Genomic DNA, 20,850 nt, shown 5'->3' on the forward strand with positions numbered 1-20,850 from the left:
GAGCTGGTTTTTACCTCACATTAAAAACGGCCTTGTGCCTAATTTGCTCGGTGGGGGAGCAAATAAGCACCATCTGTTCCGACAGATGCTGCACTTAAGATAATTTGTACCAGTCAATGGAGGGGAAACCCTCTATACTGGGACAATTATTATTTTTGGTAACCAGAGTGACCCCTTTTTGCCTACTTTAAGGGGAGCTGGTTTTTACCTCACATTAAAAACGGCCTTGTGCCTAATTTGCTCAGTGGGGGAGCAAATAAATACCATCTGTTCTTCAGATGCTGCACTTCTATTTCTTGTTCTCTTTCAGTGGAGGAGAAATCCTTCACGACTGAGACAATTTTTATTTTTGTACCTTTTCTCCACGTTAAAAAACGACCCTGGTGTCTAACTCTGTCCCGTGGGGAGGCATAGTAAATAGGTACACTACGTTGGCCTTTTGGCCAAGATCAAAGTGTAGTATCTGTTCCGGCAGATACTGCAGGCTATGACTAGCTATGACTAGCTATGACTAGCAAAGACCAGATGTGGGGGCAACCCCACATGCCTGACCATTAACCAGCTCCCATTTCCCACCTCTCGGGAGCTGGTCCCCTTTTTCCCTTCCCCCTCCCTTCACTCCTCACATTAAAAATCGGCCTTGTGCCTAATTTGCTCGGTGGGGGAGCAAATAAATACCATCTGTTCTTCAGATACGGCACTTCTATTTCTCGTTCTCTTTCAGTAGAGGAGAAATCCTTCACGACTGAGACAATTTTTATTTTTGTACCTTTTCTCCACGTTAAAAAACGACTCTGGTGTCTAACTCTGTCCCGTGGGGAAGCATTGTAAATAGGTACACTACAAACCTGTGTAGTGTATTCAATCTCTGCTACGGCAACACTAGACACCTATTAAAGACCAAATTTTAAGATTGTTAAATGAACCCCCCCCCCCTACTGTTCAATATTCTCTACCAAAGTATTTTCAAAGACAAATAAAAAAATCAAGTTGAAGGTTAATTTTACATTACATTTATGTATTTAAAAATAAAACTAAGCGGGAGAAATTACTTGTTCATGTTGATGAGTAGTGTTTAATTTGCGGTGTGTGTAATGTCTTCTCAAAATATCAAGCAGATATCACATTATATAAAAATTACATGGCAGTCTGATACCGCTTTAAAAATTAAACAATGTTTTGATATATATATATATACATATATATATTTTAATCATCTGATAATTTGGTGTTTAATCTTTATCTGAAGTTGATGCTTCTGAAACAAGTATCACAAATTTTTAAGGGTGATAAATAAATTCCTAAGAAATGGTAATATTATGACAACTATTTTACCTTAAACTTAAAAAGAAATTCACTGATTTATTTATTTAAGCTTTACATTTATTTAATTAATTTTTTTTTAATTAAAAAAAATTAAATTTTTATCTAATGTAGACATGTTTCTGTATTTCCCATTGACATTATCAAAATAATTAAAATCAACTATAAATGAAATTTAATTTTTGATTATTATTTATGCTTTCCAATTACTTTTGACTTTTGAATTGCTATTATTTATTAATTTATTAATAAGTATTTGTATACTGTACAGAATAGCGCACCAAAGAACTTCAGTAGAAATGTCTGATTAGGGTTAATAGTACCTATTTACAATGCCTCCCCACGTGACAGTTAGACCACCAGGGTCGTTTTTTAACATGGAGAAAAGGTACAAAAATTAAAAAATTGTCTCAGTCGTGAAGGACTTCTCCCCCACCGAAAGAGAACAAGAAATGGAAGTGCAGCATTTAAAGAGCAGATACTACACTTTGATCTTGGCCAAAATGCCAAGAAGGGTTAATAGTAGGCTTAAGGGAAGTTTTTTTTTTTTCAGGGGGAAGTGAAAAGGGAGAGAATTCGTCACAAGTCTTTTTTTTTTTAGTAATGCTTACAAAAATAATAAAAATTAAATATTTACTACATTTTTTTTACTTTTTATTATTATAATTTCCATAAAAAGTTGAGTATATTTGGTAGACGTGTACGACATTAAAAAATGTTGAATAAAAAAAAACATGAGAGTGATAAAGAAATCTTTAACAGACTGATTAAACCAAATTGTGTTCGTAAAGAAAATCATAAGTTATCTCCCTTTACTTAAAAATGTAATTTTGACATTTAACAATTTGCAAAGGCCAGGGCTGGACCCTTTAAAGCCTTACTTGTGTTTGATCTCTTTTAATATTAATTGGACTATTACTTGTGCACTAAATTCGTTTGGAATTCACATGGAGTTGAGTTGAGCATTTTTACAATAGATAACAAAACAAAAACGTGAAAAAAATATACAACAAATAACTGTCACTAAAGACAATTTCTCTTCTACTTACTTTGATATTTTTATTAATTAATTTGTTTGAATCCGACAGTTACAACGGAAAAAAAAAATGACGGTTTCATTGCAGTCATGTACAGCTTCGATTCGATAATCACTCAAAGAAAATTAAACAAACTACTGGTAAAACATTTTTGCATGATTGTTGTCACTTATTGTTTTTAATAGTATTTTGTTAAATTTTCGATTTTTATTATTATTGGGGCTCGACATAGCTGCAAGGAGACCACCATTTTCTGTTTTAACTCAACAGATTTGACACTAAAATAAATGTTTATTTTACAAAATCTTTGCGTTTTAATTTGGCTTCAAACGTATAACATAGGTATTTTATATATATATATATATATATATATATATATATATATATATAATATATCCCCGAAACAGTGTTTCGTGGTAAACAACTGATAAACTTGCCCCACTAGAAAACCCGGTGGCAAGGCCTGGGAGGGTGGACCTCCTAGGTATTACCCAGATGGCGTACCTCAGTCCAACAGGTGCTGGGCCGGTTCCCGGCCCCTCATCTGTTGGGCTGAGTGTCAAGTGACGAATCTTTGACATGTACTACCCGGTCTCCCTGCAACCAAAGCAGCTAGGAGACACATCCCATCACAATGGACTTCTGATGGGGGTAAATATTTATTTTATTTGACAAAAATACAAATAAAAATGTGGCACAAGGCCGAAAAAGGGGGGTGGGGGTTAATGTTGACCTAACTAACATAACGTTAACTTAACTAGACTCTTTCACCAAAATACCAAAATCACTCTGTGGACATCCTACTTTAAACCCAAAAGTTACAAATATATATACATGATGTGGGGGGTTGGGGATAAAAATCTTATTTACAAAATCGGATGAAAAATATACAATGATAAAAAGTGGTTAGTAAAAAGAACCCCCTCACTACTAATTGTGGCGGATAAAAAGTTTTGTCAGTCGAAAAGATGTAGGTCCCACGAAAACTAACTTTATTCAAACACAACAAAAATGGCCTACATCTCTGGCAAAACAGTTTATCCGTCACCTAAGGGGCCGGGATTGGGGGTTATCGAACCAAAAGTGGGAAAAAAAAAAAAGAAAAAAAAAAAAAAAAACGAGGGACAGGGAAAACCAAAAAGGGGATTGGGGCGATGACAGCATGCATACTCTAGCTAAGTTAAAAATCGAACAAAAATGCCTAACTAGCCTACTCTAGGAGGTCCGATGCATGTCTATGTTTGATCAGATTACCCAAAATCCTTAAAAAACCTAAGCCACTCAAAAAAGAAATTCAAGACTAGCTCCATTCACTTTACACAGTCGCGAAACTTTCACCCACCTGTCGTTGAAATTCACAGGAGCGAGTTTCACCTTCTCCAGCTTAATTCGCATTTTCAATCGATATTTGAAAATGAGGACAAGCTGGAGAGCAGTGAAGTTCTCATCTCCGTAAACCTCCTTCTGTCGCGTCGTCCAAATCACGCCTCTCATAACTGCTAGTAAACACAGAAAAACATAGCGTTCTTCTTTCTTCATGGTCGGTGCCCAGTTGCAGCACGGGGAAACCGACTCCAGCACAAAAAAACGCTCGCTCAGCATGCGAACCGTGAAGCCTTCAACTAACTCACACAACGGTCGAACGATGGCGCAGTGGAAGAAAGCATGATCAAGGTCTTCCTCCCATTCTCCGCATCGGACACAATTGGGTGTCCCCGTAAAACCCGCTGCGTAAAGTCTTTTGCCGACCCAGAGAGCATTTCGTATTACCAGCCAGGTGAGTGATGCCTCGTAATTATCGAAGCAGCTCGACCCAGGCGCCCAAGGCCATATTAAGCGGCGCTCCTCCTTCGTAAAACCGAACTCCTCAATCTTTTCATCTCGAACGGATCCCCTCACTAACGCCTGATATAGCGCCTTGCGAGACAACAGCTGGGTGTCAGAGAGGCTTTCTTTGACCCGTAGAAGAAATCTCAAGGCCTGCCGACACTCGCGATAGAAAGGGCACTCGTTTCGGGGCAACCTGTGTGCCTCCCCCTCAGCCGAATGCACACTCTCCAAAGCCTGAAAGGCTTTCTTAGTGTCTTCTATCCAGAAGACACCGTTTCCCTAACTTGGTGTACACATTCGATCCAGGTATATCAGCCTAAGAGTGTGTCTACGTATTTCTACACTAGGCATACCCAGACCGCCTTCAGACGGATGCAGGTAACAGACCTCCCGGGTAACCATGGCTTGCTTTCCGCGCCATAAGAACGCAAAAAGAGCACGCACCAGATCAACTAGTGTGGTCTCCGGGAGTGGAAGTACTGATAGACGGTAAAGGATCAGGGGGTAGATATGAGAATTGCATACCTCCGCCCGACCCTTCAAAGACAGATTTCTCAAGGCCCACAAATGAGATGCGACCTTGACCGCTTCCAATACCTCCGACCAATTTTTCTCCAGCTGGAGACCGGGGCCAAACCAGACGCCGAGTAGCTTGCATGGCCCATCAGCCCAACCAAAGGGTCCCTGAAGGGGCATACCCCTCCAGGCACCGATACGTAAGCCAATAGACTTAACGTAGTTAATTATGGCCCCTGTGACCTTGGCATACCGACTTGTTTCTATGTCAACGACTCTAATCACGTCGTCACGTCGTCAGCATAGGCGGTATACTTTACCGGGATAGAGCCACCTGGCAAAGTAATCCCGCGAAGGACCGGATTCACCCGAAGCTGGCGCAAAAATGGCTCAAGCGGCAGCACATATAACATTGGGGATAACGGACAACCTTGACGGATCGATCTTGTTAACATGAAGGGTTTCGACCTCACCCCATTCACTTCAACCATAGCACCGGGGTTGGCATACAAGAGGCAAATCCAAGAACGAAACTGGGGACCAAACCCAGCCGAGCGAAGAACAGCCTCTAGGTAATGATGGTCTACTCTGTCGAATGCTTTGGACTGATCTAAATTAATCAGCGCGGCTTCTGTGTCGACTTTTTCTACGATCAAGCGTATCGTGTGCAAATTATCTTGAATCGTCCGGCCCTTAACAGAACAAGTCTGTTCGGGACTTATTAGACGGTGTAAGACAATCTGCAGACGATTTGCTAAGATCTTGGCCAAAATCTTTAACTCTGTTTTTAACATCGTTAAGGGCCGGAAATTACCTATCCCATCCCCTCCATTTTCATCTTTGCGTAACAATTTAATGATCCCCCTGGTAAAGTACTGAGGTATGTACCCGTTCCTATACCAGGAGTTAAAAAGTACGGTCAGCAAAGGAATAAAAATGGGCGACAGCCTCAAATACACCTCGTAGGGCAGACCATCTATCCCAGGGGTCCTGTCTAGCCCGACCTGTTTCAAGGCCTCAATGACTTCTTCCTCTTTTATGCTACCTTCACACCTAGCTGCTTCGGTCGCCTCCAGGCGAGAAAAGTCGGCTAAATAGGTGTCAAACTGTTCAATAGTCAGACCGGGCTCCTTGGTAAAAAGCTCCTGAAAATGAGTCCGAAAACCCTCCAAGATTCCGTCGTTTGAAGTTACGGTTCGTCCGTCCGGCAATGTGACACTGGCGATGTGTCGATCTGCAGAACGTCGAAACTCCTCCGCACGCAGTGACGCGGCCATGTTTGTTGCCTCGTTTGGCGCTCTTTTTAATCTAGCCCTAACTAATAATCCCTGGTCCTCTCTGTTATCCAAGGAGTCCAGTTCAGCCTTAACTATAGTATAGCTAGCACTATCCCCCTCCTCCACCGCCCTTTCTAATCTATCTTCTAGCGCCACTTTCGCTGCTCTAGAACTACGGTTGAGCCGGCGACTAAAATCAGCAGCGAAGGACCTAATGACTTTTTTAAGGTTGCCCCACCACTTATTCCCGATGATAGCCCCCGTCAATTCCCTCTGTATTGTTAGAAACTGTTCCCGGAAGTCCTTCACATTGAACAACGACGTGTTGAACTTCCAGTAACTAGCCATCCTAGGTTTAACACTATCTAAGTTTACTCGAACCCGGACAAGCCTATGGTCCGAATAAACTATACTATGAAAACTTGGACAGTCTAAAAGCCCTAGGTCGACTCTTCTAACTAGGAACCGATCGATGTAACTCGAAAGCTGCACCGGATCGGAGCCGCATCTACCTGTCCAAGTCCATGCTAAATCCCCGGGTTTTTCATTCCGAAATTTATCGACAAGATCAAACTTGTCGACAAAGTCACGAAACGCTTTAGCATCCCGGTTCTGGTTAGTATCCCTTGTGGTATTAACCCCACGATCTAACTCGGGATCCAGGACCGCGTTCCAGTCTCCCGCTAAAACTAACCGGCGAGACAAATTCATGAAAGGCTCGATTCGCCGAAAAAAGGAAACTAGCTCAGTACGGTTATTGGGCGCATAAACCCCAATAAAACGAAATGCCACATCCTTTACGGTAACATCCAGAACGAGCAATCTTCCCTCTGGATCTGCATAAATAGGGTCACACGATGCATCAAGAGTGCGCTTAACTAGCCAGGTAACCCCCCTTGCGTGGGTATCATAATGTGCTGAGTAGAGCTGAAAGTCTCTAAGGAGCACATCCTGATAGTCATTTGGAATAAAGTGAGTCTCCTGTAGACAACATACATCCACACCAAGGCGTTGAAGGTCGCGTGCAACTCGAAGTTTACGAGAGGCGTCCCTCAACCCTCGGACATTTAAACTAGCTAATCTTAAAGAAGCCATCCCGAGCTACTTAGGGTTGGGAATCCTGATCAAACATAGACGGTGTCAAGACACCGACAGCTGTCCCCATGGATCCAGTGGTCATCTCAGTGGTGATTGACCCGTCAGGGGACAAACCGCCGATGTCAAGAGGAAAGGTTAGTTTAATGGCCCTATACAATGATGGATGCATTTTGATAGGGACCCGTCCAATACATGATTCTTTCATTTTTTGTATGTCGTTATCATTGAAAAAAACGGCTGGAGGAAACAAATTAAAAGCGCTATTTGCTTCCTCCATCATTGTCCACACTCCACTGGCCTCTGCTCTGGGCCTTACTACAGTCAATAATCTTGGGGCTTTGGGGAAGTTTTCGGGGTTAGTGGTATCCTTTTTCTTTATATTTTTTAAGGCTAGCAAATTTTTATATTCCTTGTTCTTGTGTGCCTTCATCACAGTTTCTCTTTCGGTTGAGATTTGACAAACTGCTTTGCCTGTAAAAAAAAGGGGAGATTTTTTTTTCGGGATTCTCTCTCGGAAGAGGGGCTCCTTTGCCTTTTTTTATCTGTCGGAGTGGGAGGGGGCATATCTGTTTTCATGGGAGAAGGGGGAGGAGTGCTTTGAGGCGTGTTAGCAGGAGTGCAGAAGGGGGAAAGTCTCGGGCTTCTCTTTTTGGGAGGAGCGCCTAGAGAGGTCATATTTTTCCCTCTAGTCGGGGGTGTAGAAACTATTGGGGCTGGAATTTTTTGGGGGGAACGTTTTTCTTTTGGGTTAGGTTTCTCCGGGAACAGGGACTCTGGGAAGGGAACGTGTATTTTTTCTTTTCGTTTTTCATCGAGAGATTCTTTTAATTTTAGTAGTTCTTTATATTTATTCCCTCCGGGGTCTTTGCTCGAACATATTTCAACTTTTTGTTCCTTTGTTAAGGATTTTGCATAGGTTGGTGATGCTGCTTTTCTGATTGGTACGGTTTTCCATTCACCTTTCTCTGGTGATGCAGCTTCGGTGTTATAAACTGCTTCGATCTCGTCAGTTGATAGACTGGGAGGATTAGTTTTATCTGTCGGTTCTGGTATTTTAAATCCAGGTTGTGCGCCCGGCTCTAAATGTGGTAATACCCGATTTTTTGGGTTTCTCGTCGTTGTTTGCTTCTTGGGGCACGTATACATTAAGTGCCCCACTTCTCCGCATATCCAGCAAGCCGGACGCCTTCCTGCCACTACTATAGGTAGTTTCTCCTCCTGTGCCTCGATGTAGTATGGTATCTTATAGTATGCCTCCTTATTCAGCAAAATATCAAACGACCAGACACCATTGTACTGGTCGACGTTTACTCCAGAGATGTCTCCGTATTGCAGTAAATACGCCGCCAAATATTCCCCTGGTATTACACCTGGGACTTCGAATATGGAAATGGTTGTCCGTTTCCGTCCCAGGTATTCCATCCTCAGAATGTATTCTGGAGTGATGATTTCGTTTTTCGAGAGCTTAATACAATCTTCTGGAGATTTAAATAGGGCTGCCCAGGTGTTGTAGCCCTTTGTCTTGGTTATCCTTTCCGCTCTCATTCCCACAGTCGCAATTAACTTTGTTACGGTGTCTTTGGTCGATCTAATCAGCTTCTTGGTTTTTCTGTCGATGACAAAAAGTGAAATTGTCTTTTTGGCAAATTCATCCATCCGTAGTTGTTCCACCTTGATGCCATTCGTGGTGACATGCTCTATGCATTTCTTGGCTTCTTCAAGAAACGATTCTACGTCTATTTTTACTGCTGGCGGCTTCTTCCAGACTGCATTCTCCTCTTCTTGCTTTTCCTTGACAGGTTCCGACGGCTCACAGCTGGCAGATGCCATGGCCGACGGGAAATGAGAAAAAAAAACAAAAAAAACGCGAAGATCCGGGACTTAAAAGGGTAACAACGGGGGAAGAGAAGAAAGAGGAATAACAAATTTAACAATATATAACAATAATAATAACAGTATCAGCGCAATGAATATCATATACAACCAAAAGACGAAGTGATGGGGGGTATGACACCAATGATTTCGGCAATCGTTTTTATAACCACCAATGAAAATGTTCCAAAGTTACTATAAAAATTGTCAAATTTTGGATTCAATCAGTTTGCCGTTGGCTATGTCACGAACCGCATTTGATTTTCAGCCGCCATTTTTGTTACAGGAAATTACTTCACACTCAGTATCGAGACTGCACTCTGTTCAACATAATGTCTCAACACTTAACAGTTTTTTTTTTTTAACCTTGCTGGAAATTGTTAATTTATAAAAATCCAGAATTAAAGGTTTTAAAATATTGGCCAATCTTTAAACTTTTTGCTGCTTTTCAATATTACAAAAAAACACTAGAATTTTGTAGCATACTTTGTAGTAAATTATATTTTGCTAAACATGCATATTAACCTAGTTGAGCTTGGCCTCAGAAAATAGAAGGCAATTCCACTAAAGTTGCATGTCCTGAAGTTGTAGAATAAAGTACAATGGCCACGTTTTGGAGATAGACGACTATTACATAAATAATTATTTTCTGTTTCAATTCTGAAAGAAATTGCTGAGGGATTTATAAAACTGGAACTAAAATGACTGCATTTTAATTTTTCGAAAGATGATAAAGAATTCTTTTACATTTAGACGTGTGAAATTAAAGGGAGTATTTTTTCTACTGAGAAAATATTGTAGTCACATATATTAACTTACTTGAGCCATGGCACACCATAGGAAATAGACGATATTAGTTAATTTGGCAACTTTGTCCAATTACTGTTCCATGATTTTGTAGTTACTATTTACCAGACTGTCTAACTAGGATTAAAGTGTAGTATCTGTGTCTAGTTAAGAGTAGGATAAGGCGGTGGATGACTACCAACATCAATCTTACACTTCTGATGCTCTTGTGCATTATTTGTAAATTTATCCTTTCAAGTATATCTTTTCCTTTCAAGTATATCTTTTTTTCTTTTCAAGAGGGGAGAGGATATTGAAAAGACTATGCAGTTATTTATGTTCCTATATAGAGTCTGCATTAAAAGCCAGTCATGCATCTCATTTTTCCCTTGTGGGGAGGCAAGTGAATAGGGACTTTAACAAACTTCTGGTATATTTTCTTTCTTTTTTTTAATAACTGTTGTTGTAATAAATTTTTACTCGCATCCGACAAAGTTTACTCCTTTAAAAACTTAAAATTTTACCTTTTTCCCCCGATTACATGTAAACAGCCTAAAAAAATATCAAAAAATAAATCAATAAATAAATAAAAATGTAATAAAATAAAAATTAATTAAAATTTTTTTTTTAATATTTTAGATTTAGAGATGAGGGCTCATTTTATTTATTTTCCCTTATTTAATGTAAAATGAGCACTTCTTGGTTAATTAGCGGTAAATCAAGATGTATAATCAAATGGTTTTTCAATTTTAGGATGGAAAAATTTGGGTGGAGTCATTTGTTTGTTTTACTCATTCATTTATTTATTTATTTATTTTTTTTTTTTTAACATAAATTGGTGAGGGAAATTTTTAATTAAAAATATTTTAGATTTGTAATTCTGAAATTAGCGACTATTTGTCTCCTTTCCACAAAAAAAAAAAAAACGACAAAAAAAAATAGACCATGATAGAAAATACTCGTGTCTGGCCAAGTAAAAGTGGCTATAATGAACTTCAACTGTTTGCATGTAATCGCCATAAAAAGTAGAATCTAGTTTTTATTTTTGGGCAAACTATGCCGGGTGGTATATTAAAACAATATTTTATTAGTATTAAGCTAAACGGATGTCTGACCATCCCCATAGCCTGACATTTGTTGGTTATATTTCCCTGGATGAATTATTGTTTTTAAAGCACAAACTGCCACTCATCTAAGAATGGTTAACATCCATTGACTTGATATGTCAATTTTTTCAACATTATTTTTTTTTCATTTCTTTTCTTTTTCATATTTTTTCTAGCTAGGGTTGGAGCATCTTACTGAAGGTCAGACCTTCACCCGCTATGTCATACATTCCAACAGTGAAACCTTTTAAAGATTCGGCTTTATATTACAATCCACAGACGTACATAAAAGTGGTCAAAAATTAAAAATATACCAAATAAATGTTATCTAAGGCAAATTACTCTTCTACCTATCTGGAAAAGTTTTTAGTAGTTTTACTGATTTTAAAGCGTTTAATCGGTTTGAAAATGATTCAATATTTATTGATATATGTGAAAAAGACAAATGTCGATGAGCTAACTTTTAAATATATAAAGCTTGGAAAAATGAGTTAAAACTAAAAAAAATTATACAAAATACTGTTAGAAACCCACCCAATCTATGTCACCATGACATATATTGCTGCCATTTGCCTTTTTCACATATATCGATAAACACTGTATCGTTTTCGAACCGATTAAACACTTTAAAGTGAGTAAAACCACTAAAACATTTTCCAGATAGATAGAAGAGTAACTTATCATGCCTTTAATAACATTTATTTGTTATATTTTTTTAAATTTTTGACCACTTTTACATATGTCTGTGGATTATAAAACAAACCCAAAGATTCTAAATAATATACAGTGTCTCTTTTAAAATAATCATACACAATAGTTTTACTTGATTTGTAAAACCTGAAAGAATAGAAGCATGTAAAAAGGGGTCTTTAAAAATATTTTTACCTCTTTTTTTCAGTCCTTTTCTTGAGAGGCACTCTCACAATCTTCTAGAACATTCTGATTCTAATGTTTTCGTTTAAAATGAAAATGTCTTCATGAGAAAGGAATTTTGGTAGAAATGTCTTCCAAAACAGTCTCTTTCTTTAAGAGTACATGTGTCGATAAACTTCCTGTCTTGTCTCATTGGCCGGTAAATTAAATTTGATTATTAGAGAAAAATATCTCAAAAAGCAAACAGTTCCTCCGTTAGCCCTTTGAAACTAATAATTTTCCAGTTAGTAAAATCTTGTTGCTTTTTAATTAACTGGGAATGAAATTGAAAATGTATAATTTAAATTATTTTTTAACTATTTTAATAAAAATGTATAATTTAAATTGTTTGGATTATTGTTCTCATTTTGGATGTTATTTTCACAACGTTTCGGTCGATGTAACCACCGACCTTTTTCAGGTGTATCAATCTAAATAATACATATTATTAACCCTCTTTCCCAAGACAGTAGTCCAAACAGCATTAGCAGCAATCCTCATCTAAAAAGTTTAGAAATATTATACCAAATCGATGCAGATTCGAATTAATACAAAAATGGAAATGACACAACGCTTTTTCCGTTTCATAAGTACATCACATATTTTGCATTCTAATGAATATGGTTTTTTGGAAAAAAAAAAAGAAAAATTCTTTCTAGTCTTCACCCAAATGGCTTTCGTCTTGGGGAAGCACCATGTTTAGACAAGCTTCTGGGTCTGACCTTCAGTACTGATGTGAAATGGAATACGTACATAAAATCCATTGCCAAGATCGCCGGGAAAATGGTTGGATCATTCTACTGCTCCAGTAGATATTTCACTGCTGATGCAATTCTCTATACCTGTACGTCCTAGGATGGAGTACTTTTGCCACATCTGGGCAGGAGCTCCTCGGAGCAACCTATCCTGCCTTGATAGAGTTCAAAATCGGCTTTGAAACCCAGTAGATAATACCCTTTTCTCTTCCCTGCAACTTCTTTCCCACAGAAAGGACATTGCAAGCCTGCCTCAGCTTTATCGTTATTTTCATGGCAAATGTTCGTATGAGCTTCAATCTATGGTTCCCCTTTTGCCAAACTTTCATAAAAAACACTATCCTAGCTAAAACCAATATCTACAATTTCCCCCACTCTTTATCTGTGCCTAAATCTAAACGCAAATTCCATGAACAAAGCTTCTTTCATAGAACTGCTCGCCTGTAGAACTTTTCCACTGGCCTGCTTTCCAGCTGACTACAATATGGTTGTTTTCAAGTCCAATGTAAACAAGTTCTGGCTGAGCCGGACCCTAAATAATCAAATTCTACCCAATATTACCGATTACTATGCTTTTATCCCGATGACCACCATACACTCATTTACCTTTATTCTCGGGTGGCCTTTGGATCTTGATAAGTGGTGACTCCCCTGTAAAAAGAAAAACAAAATTACACCCAAGATGAGAACAATCCCAAAATATATATTAACCCTCATCTCAAAAATTCAGAAATACTCTAAAAAGTTAGTTTGCCCAATCCGTGTTTAAAAGTATTTATTTTATCTAGATTAAGGAAGCAAGTTTTTTTTGTTTTTTTTTATTAGCTAGTCACTAAATTTTAATAAAATGTTAAGTTATAGATATAGGTAGGTTATTCAAGCTACTTTCTTCCAGTTTTGTTAAAAAAAAAAAAAAAATTTGCAATCTTGTTAAAAATCTTATATAAGCACAATTGGACCGAATAAAACTTAATGCTTACAAAAAAAAAAAAAAAAAAAAAAAAAAAGAGATTATTAATGCCCCCTCCCCTGCGTCATCGCTTATGTTTCAAATGGATTTTGTTTAATCCTCCATGGACTGTTGTTGATTAGTCTGTTTTAGCGAGGGCCATATGTAAAAAAAAAAAAAAGAAAAGAAAAAGAGCAACTCATTCTGACATCCTGCTTTTATATCACGAGGCAATGAACTCGATATCTCGACAACTTGGAGGAATAACAACGTGCAATCCTCCTGGCCAGTTTAATTTGGATACTTTTCAATTACGATGAAGGCCGAAGAAAACAATTGTGACTCTGCTGAACTCACTCCCAATGCCGAACAAAGTAAAGGACTCTTAGAATGTGAGTTACAAACACCCCCTCTGTCTCTTCCCTCCATATTTGAAGTTTCCACCATAACAACCAGTACGAATAAGTGCTGAAAAGGCCGCTGTTTTCTACTACTGTTACTTACCAAAAGCAGCTCGTACGAACCCGAACCAACTTATTTGCGAGCAAACACTTCCAATTAGCAGAAAATAATTAGGAAATATGAATTAATTTTTTCTTTTAGTTTTTTTTTTTCATTTTGTGATTAAAAAAATATTTTGTCATAATTTAGGTAATTATCTTGCCACACCTTTATTCCACTTTTAATCCTGCTACACTTTTTAATTAAAAAAAAAAAAAAAAAAAAAATTTTTTTTTTTTTTTTTTTAACTTTAACTTCAACACCTTAACAAAAACAACCCTCTTAAAGCCAGGTGATTTTAATTTGTATTATTATTTCACAGACCGGAGAATGTCGTAGAATAATATATTACTTGCACGTTTTCTTTCCCCCCCCCCCCCCCGCCCATAAGGATGTATTTACGTGCATCCTCAGTCCTCACCAATGCGTGATGTGAAACCGGGTCGAGTTTATAAAAGTTCAGCTCATCCCCGCAAAGGGGAGTACTTTATACGGGTAAAACAATCCTTTCAAACATCTCAGCTTCCTCGATGATGAGTTCTCAGACGAGCAAGCAATGAATCTATAGCTCGTACTTTCGATGAGGACGCCATACCTGGGAGGATAGTATTCACTCTTGTGTGTGTGTATATATATATATATATATGTATATATATATATATATATGAGAGAGTGAGAGAAAAAAATAAAAGGAACAAACCAACTATTTCCATTATTCTTATACTTACCCCCCCCCCCTCCTAATAAAAGACTGGAAAAAGGGACACTCGGGGTGATTACTAAAATGACTTTGGCCCAAAGGTGGGGGCAGTTCCCGGGGGGATGTCCTGAGCAAAATCTATGCATTTTGCAAGTCTAGAACCGAGGCTAGGTGGATTAATATTTCCGAAATTAAAAACTTTAAAATATTTAGTTGAACGTTGGCCGTAAAAACGCTGCTGGGTGCACGTTCTTGTTTATTTTTGTGTTTTACTTGTCGCCTACAAGCAAACCAAAACTTATAATTTTTCTTTTAATTTTTAAGTTAAAAATTATCTAATATTTTTATTTATTTATTGGTTTTAGCTAATAGCATTCTTAAAAAAAATAAAGATAATAAATAATAATTAAAAAAAAAAAAAAGAACAAAAATATTAGTTTTATTTTCATTTTTTTTTTTCTTTAATCTCGGGTAATTGGATAAAAAAAAAACCAATCATAGACATTTTAATTTTATTTCTACTAAGTACAATGTACTTTGATTTAAAACAGTAAGCTTTAATTCTTTTATACTATGTTTATTTTACCATTCTTCCCAAAAAATCTGGATCTAGCTCTAACACGAGGTCCGTTTTACGTGACAGAAAGCAGGTCTTCCACCACCCCCCCTAAAAAAAAAGGGAACACTTATGGATGGTTGCAAAAGTTGCCGGGAATCTGACCGTCGGTACTTTCCTTTGGGGACGTTTCTGACGACTGGCAATAAACTATTTTGAAGGAGGAAATAATGCCAGGGAGAATGATCTTCTGAGACTGCAACTGCACATCAGTCACACATCACTCTCTTCTTTGATAAAATCCCGAGAACCTATACCAAAGAACCCCCTTTTTTAAATTAGTATTTTTATCAAATACATTATATTAAGGGTTTCATGTGAATAATTCCGGGATTATTAAAATTTGGTTTTCAATTGCTATTTATGAAAAATAGCCAAACTTAAGATGTTTATATCTGCTTCCTCTCTTCTTTTTTTGTTTAATATAGAATTTTGGTATCATTGTAGATTACCCCCCCCCCCAATAAAACAAATGAAATTCTACTTTTTTAGGCGATTAGACGGAAAAGATAGTGGAGGATCAGTTTCGCGTATAAATTTAACATAAAATGACATCCACCCTTTACCTAGCGTTTTAGGGCAATTAACCACTTTTTTAAATTTCCTTGATATGGAAGGTATATTCTTTGTGTGTGTTTGGTGGAAGGGGATCTACTTTTGAATCGATTACCAGTCGGACTTAGGGCTAGTGGTTAAAAAAAACAAAAAAAAAAAAAACATTTAGCTACCAGCCAGAAAAAGTTAGAATGGCCCAAAAATGGAAGATCCATTTAAATCAATATTTTAATTTATATACGAAATTAATCTACTCTTAATTCTAAAATATTTTCCCATATATTTTCTAGGGTATTTCCTGTAATTGTTAAAAAAAAAAAAAAAAAAAAAGAATCAATTAGGGTGGAGATAATTTTTCGAAATTGTGTTCTTGTTTCCTCACGGGGGCAGAGTTAGACACAATGTCGGTTTTTGACTAAATATGTTAATCTACAAATTTAACAAAACCTTATTATTTTAGCAATTGGGAATCTTAACTCCTTGTTCTAAGGGACATAACTCAATTTAACGAATTTAAGAATTGTAAAACAAATGACTTTTTTTCAATTGCTTTATTTAATGCAACAAAGTTTTATAACATTAATAAAAATGTAAAATGCGACGATATTGTAATTTTTCTTAAAAACATTCGCGTAATTGTTAGAAATTTTGGTTACCGAAATTTTTTTTTTCAACTTTAGTAAAATTGTTACGCCACTTAGAACAATGAGTTAAGATTTCGAATTCTTCCAATAATATGTACATTTCTGAATTTTGTCATACACTTTGCTTTTTAGTTCGAAACACATTTTCTTCGAAGTAGACATTTTAATTTATTTTCTAACTCGATTTAAAACCGTGTAGAGATGTCATTGGATAATAATAATAATAATCCTAATCTGTTAAGATTAAAAAGGAGATTCAGAAGTAAACCCATTTAGATGTTGGCCGTGGGCAATTAAATCTGTCCAATCACAAATCGGACAATAATCCGCAAAAGGAAACAAGTAGGACAGTAAATGTTTATTGTTCGTTGCAATCCACATTCGATGTCAGTTTTCGAAGCCGGTTATTTGAAAATATCCAGTAAAAATTATCATTTTTTTCACCCCACCCAAACAAGACCTATTCTCACTTGGAACGTAAGGGGGTACTATTTGAGATCTAACAGGAGAATGTGGGGAGTTGCGCAACAAGATATCTGTTCAGTCTATTAAAATTTCTGCAGGTGTGTATAGTCAGGGAAACAGAAAGGGAATTCCAAAGTCTAGCAGTCCGAAGGAAGAAACTATTAGGCTTTCCAGCATCTAAGAGTCTCAATAGTGAAGGGGTGGGGTTTTGCTGCTTGTCGGATTAGTCTGGAGGTGTGTACGTCGAGGTGGGGGCACAAGTGTTGGGAATTCATCAGTATAGATTCCATTAAGTACTTGTAAAACAGGCACAGGAATGCAACATTATGGCGATGGGACAGAGGTTGGAGCTTGGCCGACAGTGCAGACCCTATGAGATTTGAGAAGCATTACGAAATAATAAATTTATTAAATTTTTTTTTATATTGTATTCAAATAAATTTGATCTGTACAGTATTCCTATTCAGGTATAAAGATAATAATAAAAAAAATGAAAACAAGAAAATCACATTTTTAAGAATAACATGCTCAATTTATTAAATCTAGAATGGTTGAGTATCGGTTTAGTTCTGACAAGTTTTAGTGAATAACAAATAAGGTCCTACGACCTCTATTCCAACCATTAGCGATAAAGATTTCCTCAGCATCCGATGAAACTAAACTTAGAACTTTGCATTAAATTCAACCCTTTGCTGTCAAGGCTACCTTCTCCCTGAATTTCCTCTAAGACTATAGACACTCTGAATGACATCCATGTATCTGTCCAGGATGTTGCCTAGCTTATCAAGTACCCTAATGCCAGCAAAGCATCAGAGTACTGACAACATTCCAATTATAGTAATTAAAAAGTTGCAACTGGAACTAGCTCCTATCCTTACAAAGTTGTTCAATCGTTTCTTAAAGGAGAAATGTTTCCCATCTCCTTGTAAAACTTTGTCAGTCTGTCCAGTATTTAAACATACTGGAGACCAAGATTGATCTTCTGCATTTTGGTACAAACCAATCAGTTTCTAGTGTGTCATGAGTAAATTGTTTGAATCTGTGATAAATCGAGAAGTTTTCAACTACTTCAGCAAAAACAATCTACTCATCATGAGAAATATAGATTTCATCCTGCAAGATCAGCTGATATTCTAATATCATACAGGATTGATGACTCTACTGGTGAGGCCTTAATTTCTAGAGCAATAGCTTTGAGATATCAAAGGCCCTTGATAGCGTTTGACACAAAGGTTTACTTCACAAACTTGTTAACTATGAAATATCTGGAAATGTATTTTCAGCCGTCAAATATTTTCTGATAATTTCAGGAAAGTAGTCATTAATGGGCAAAATTCTGAAGCACATAGTATCAATGTTGGCATGTTTCAAGGATCCATTTTGGGTCTAACTCTTTTGCTGATCTTCAATGATTTCTTGAATCACATTCTAATATCATTTGACATTTATGACATCTATGGCAACACTTCAAAGACCATTGATGATCAAGACATTTCTGATTCTCTCTCTTTTGACTTGTAGCACATGCAATTAGAAAAAAAGTGTTTGGTTACCTTTTTAATATGTCTAAAACCAAGTTTCTCTTCATTCATTATCACCACTAATGCTCGGATCCACACTTTGCTCAAATTAAAATGAATGAGTTTCTCCTTGAGGAACCCCCCTGCTTTGATAAGTTTCTAGAACTCTCTTTTACTCCAGACTTAGATCACATCTTTTGCTAAGGTTACTGAAAAAATGGTTGGATCATTCTACTGCTCCAGAAAGTACCTTACCCTTAATGCAATCCTCTACTTGTATTAGGGCCAAATATGTTCTACAGTGAAGTACCGTTGCCACATCTAGAGAAGTGTTGCTTGGGTCATCCTTTCCTGATTTGACAGCGTACAAAACCGACATAGGAATATAATGGAAGATGTTCTCTTCTCTCTTTTGTGCAGCCTCTTTTTCACTGAGAAGTTGCTAGGCTTGCTCTACCTATTATTATTTTCATAAGTGCTCGACTGAACTGCAACCTATGGTAAAACATTCACAACAGGAACTCGTTTAACTACAACCACTGTAAATAATTTTCCTATTTCTGTGTACCTAAAATTAAAAACTTTTGTGAACAAAGTTTCTTTCCAAGAACTACTTGTCTATGGAACACGATACTATGGGTCTACTTCCCAACTAACTAGAACAAGATTGTTTTCAAGTTCTTGCTGAGCCGTCCTCTTAAATAATCAGTTTGTACTTAGCTTAAACCATCATAACCAATCATCACTGTTACCCCTCTGTCCACCTAACAACCCTTATCCTTGAGTGGCTATTAGGCTTTGATAAGTTAATATTGTTTACATTTTGATCATCAGATTTTATTCTGGAGACTTATTTTTTTAATTAAAAATTTAGCTATCTTTTTAATTTTTATTTACTATTATACAGAGCCTCAGATACTCAAATAGATTTATCAAGTTTTATCTTTCAATAATACCAATTTGATCGAATTAACTTTGTATAGTGTCAAATAATAATTGGGTCAAAATCTGGATCAAACTGGTGGCAAAATCTCTGCCTACTGTAAATTATGGCTGCCACTGTTTAATTAAATATCTATAAACTCCGTTTTTTGAACAGTGAAATTGAATACTTTATCTTCCAGTTTCTGAGTTTTAAGTTCTTTTATTTTCTCTGTATGATTACATTTTTTCTATTTTCAAAATTTGAGTTTAGTTTTAAATTTATATTTAGTGTACGACTCTTACATTTTAAAGATATTTGCTTTTCATAAAAACGCTTTATTTTAAAACTTTATAAAAGACTAGCATGGATACCCGGCGTTGCTTGGGTTGACATTAAGTTCAGTTTGGACACAGCTGCTATACTAAGGATATTGAACACTTCTATTGTTACCCCCCACAGCAATTTCAAAAATAAAAGAATGTATAAAAACACAAAAATGTAATTGCCTCCCAAAAAGAAGTATCCCACCAGACAACCTCCCCACCAGATATTTCAGCAGAAGGGATACCAAAAGAAGAATCTATTCTCCAGATATTGAGTACTTTTTGTTGTCTGTGTGCTAGACCCCCCCCCCACCCCCATTAATAAATCAATCAAAATGGCAGGGAGTGCCCGTGCGACTGTTAAAAAAAAAAAAAAAAAAGCCACAATGGTCAGGCTCGAACGTGAAAAAGAGGAAGAAAACAAAAAGTTTTCTCACATACCCATGAGTACTTATGATGTCATGACTATGCAAAATAAACTTTTTAAACAGTTTTAGTTAATTATGCGTGCGTGACTTGCGAAAACAGTGATGCAACCCCCCCCTTCCAAAAACTGGTCCAGTTAATCACCACAGAATTAATTTTTTTTTTTTTCTAATTTTCACATATTATGCATCTGAGGTATTGTTCTTTGGGATGATACTGGTTTCAACCTGGTCGTTTGTGGCTGACAAAAGTTTTTAGCAGACATACATGCACACACACACACTCACACAGACATCTTTCCTTTATATAATAGACTAGGGGAGGTACCCGACGTTGCCCGAGTGTGGAGAGGTTTTATCGTAAGAGTATTGAGCAACCATACCTTAACAAAAAATGTTTCAATTGAGCAAGTACGCAAAGAAACAAAAAAAAAAAAGGTTAACCAATCCCTCGAAAAAAAAAAAAAAAATGAAAATAGCAGCAAGTACCCATGCAAGTGCAAAAAAAAAAAAAATTAACCACAGTAGCCATGCTCGAACCTGTAATGCTAAGAGGAAAAGGGATGAAAAGAAAATCCAAGGTTTAGCCACCGTACCCATGGCGACCTGTGATGCCGCGGGTGTTCAAAATAAGTTTAATCATTGCAAGGTGTATGATGATTTTGCAAAAATATTGACGCAAAAATTAACCCCTCCTTGAAAAAAACCCCGCTCG

The 20,850-nt window shown here is 36.9% G+C and overlaps 1 protein-coding gene across 26 annotated transcripts in view; it reads left to right on the forward strand.

Moving 5' to 3' along the window:
* Positions 1 to 20,850, forward strand: part of LOC145253848 (phospholipid-transporting ATPase IA-like) — a 517,619-nt gene that overhangs the window by 210,139 nt on the left and 286,630 nt on the right. For 18 of the 26 annotated variants that reach the window (XR_013863764.1, XR_013863763.1, XR_013863765.1 and 15 more), the window contains exon 1: positions 13,640 to 13,853. The exons of the other annotated variants lie outside the window; for them this stretch is intronic. Coding sequence is in view for 15 of the 18 variants with exons in the window: in XM_080112976.1 (XP_079969102.1) it covers positions 13,778 to 13,853 (76 nt within the window). In the remaining 3 variants the exon portion in view is untranslated. Of the gene's footprint in view, positions 1 to 13,639; positions 13,854 to 20,850 lie in introns of those variants that run through there. 26 annotated transcript variants of the gene reach the window in all.

Source organism: Euprymna scolopes, chromosome 3, assembly GCF_053919585.1.
Source record: "Euprymna scolopes isolate OS-2025 chromosome 3, ASM5391958v1, whole genome shotgun sequence".
Lineage (NCBI taxonomy): Eukaryota > Metazoa > Mollusca > Cephalopoda > Sepiida > Sepiolidae > Euprymna > Euprymna scolopes.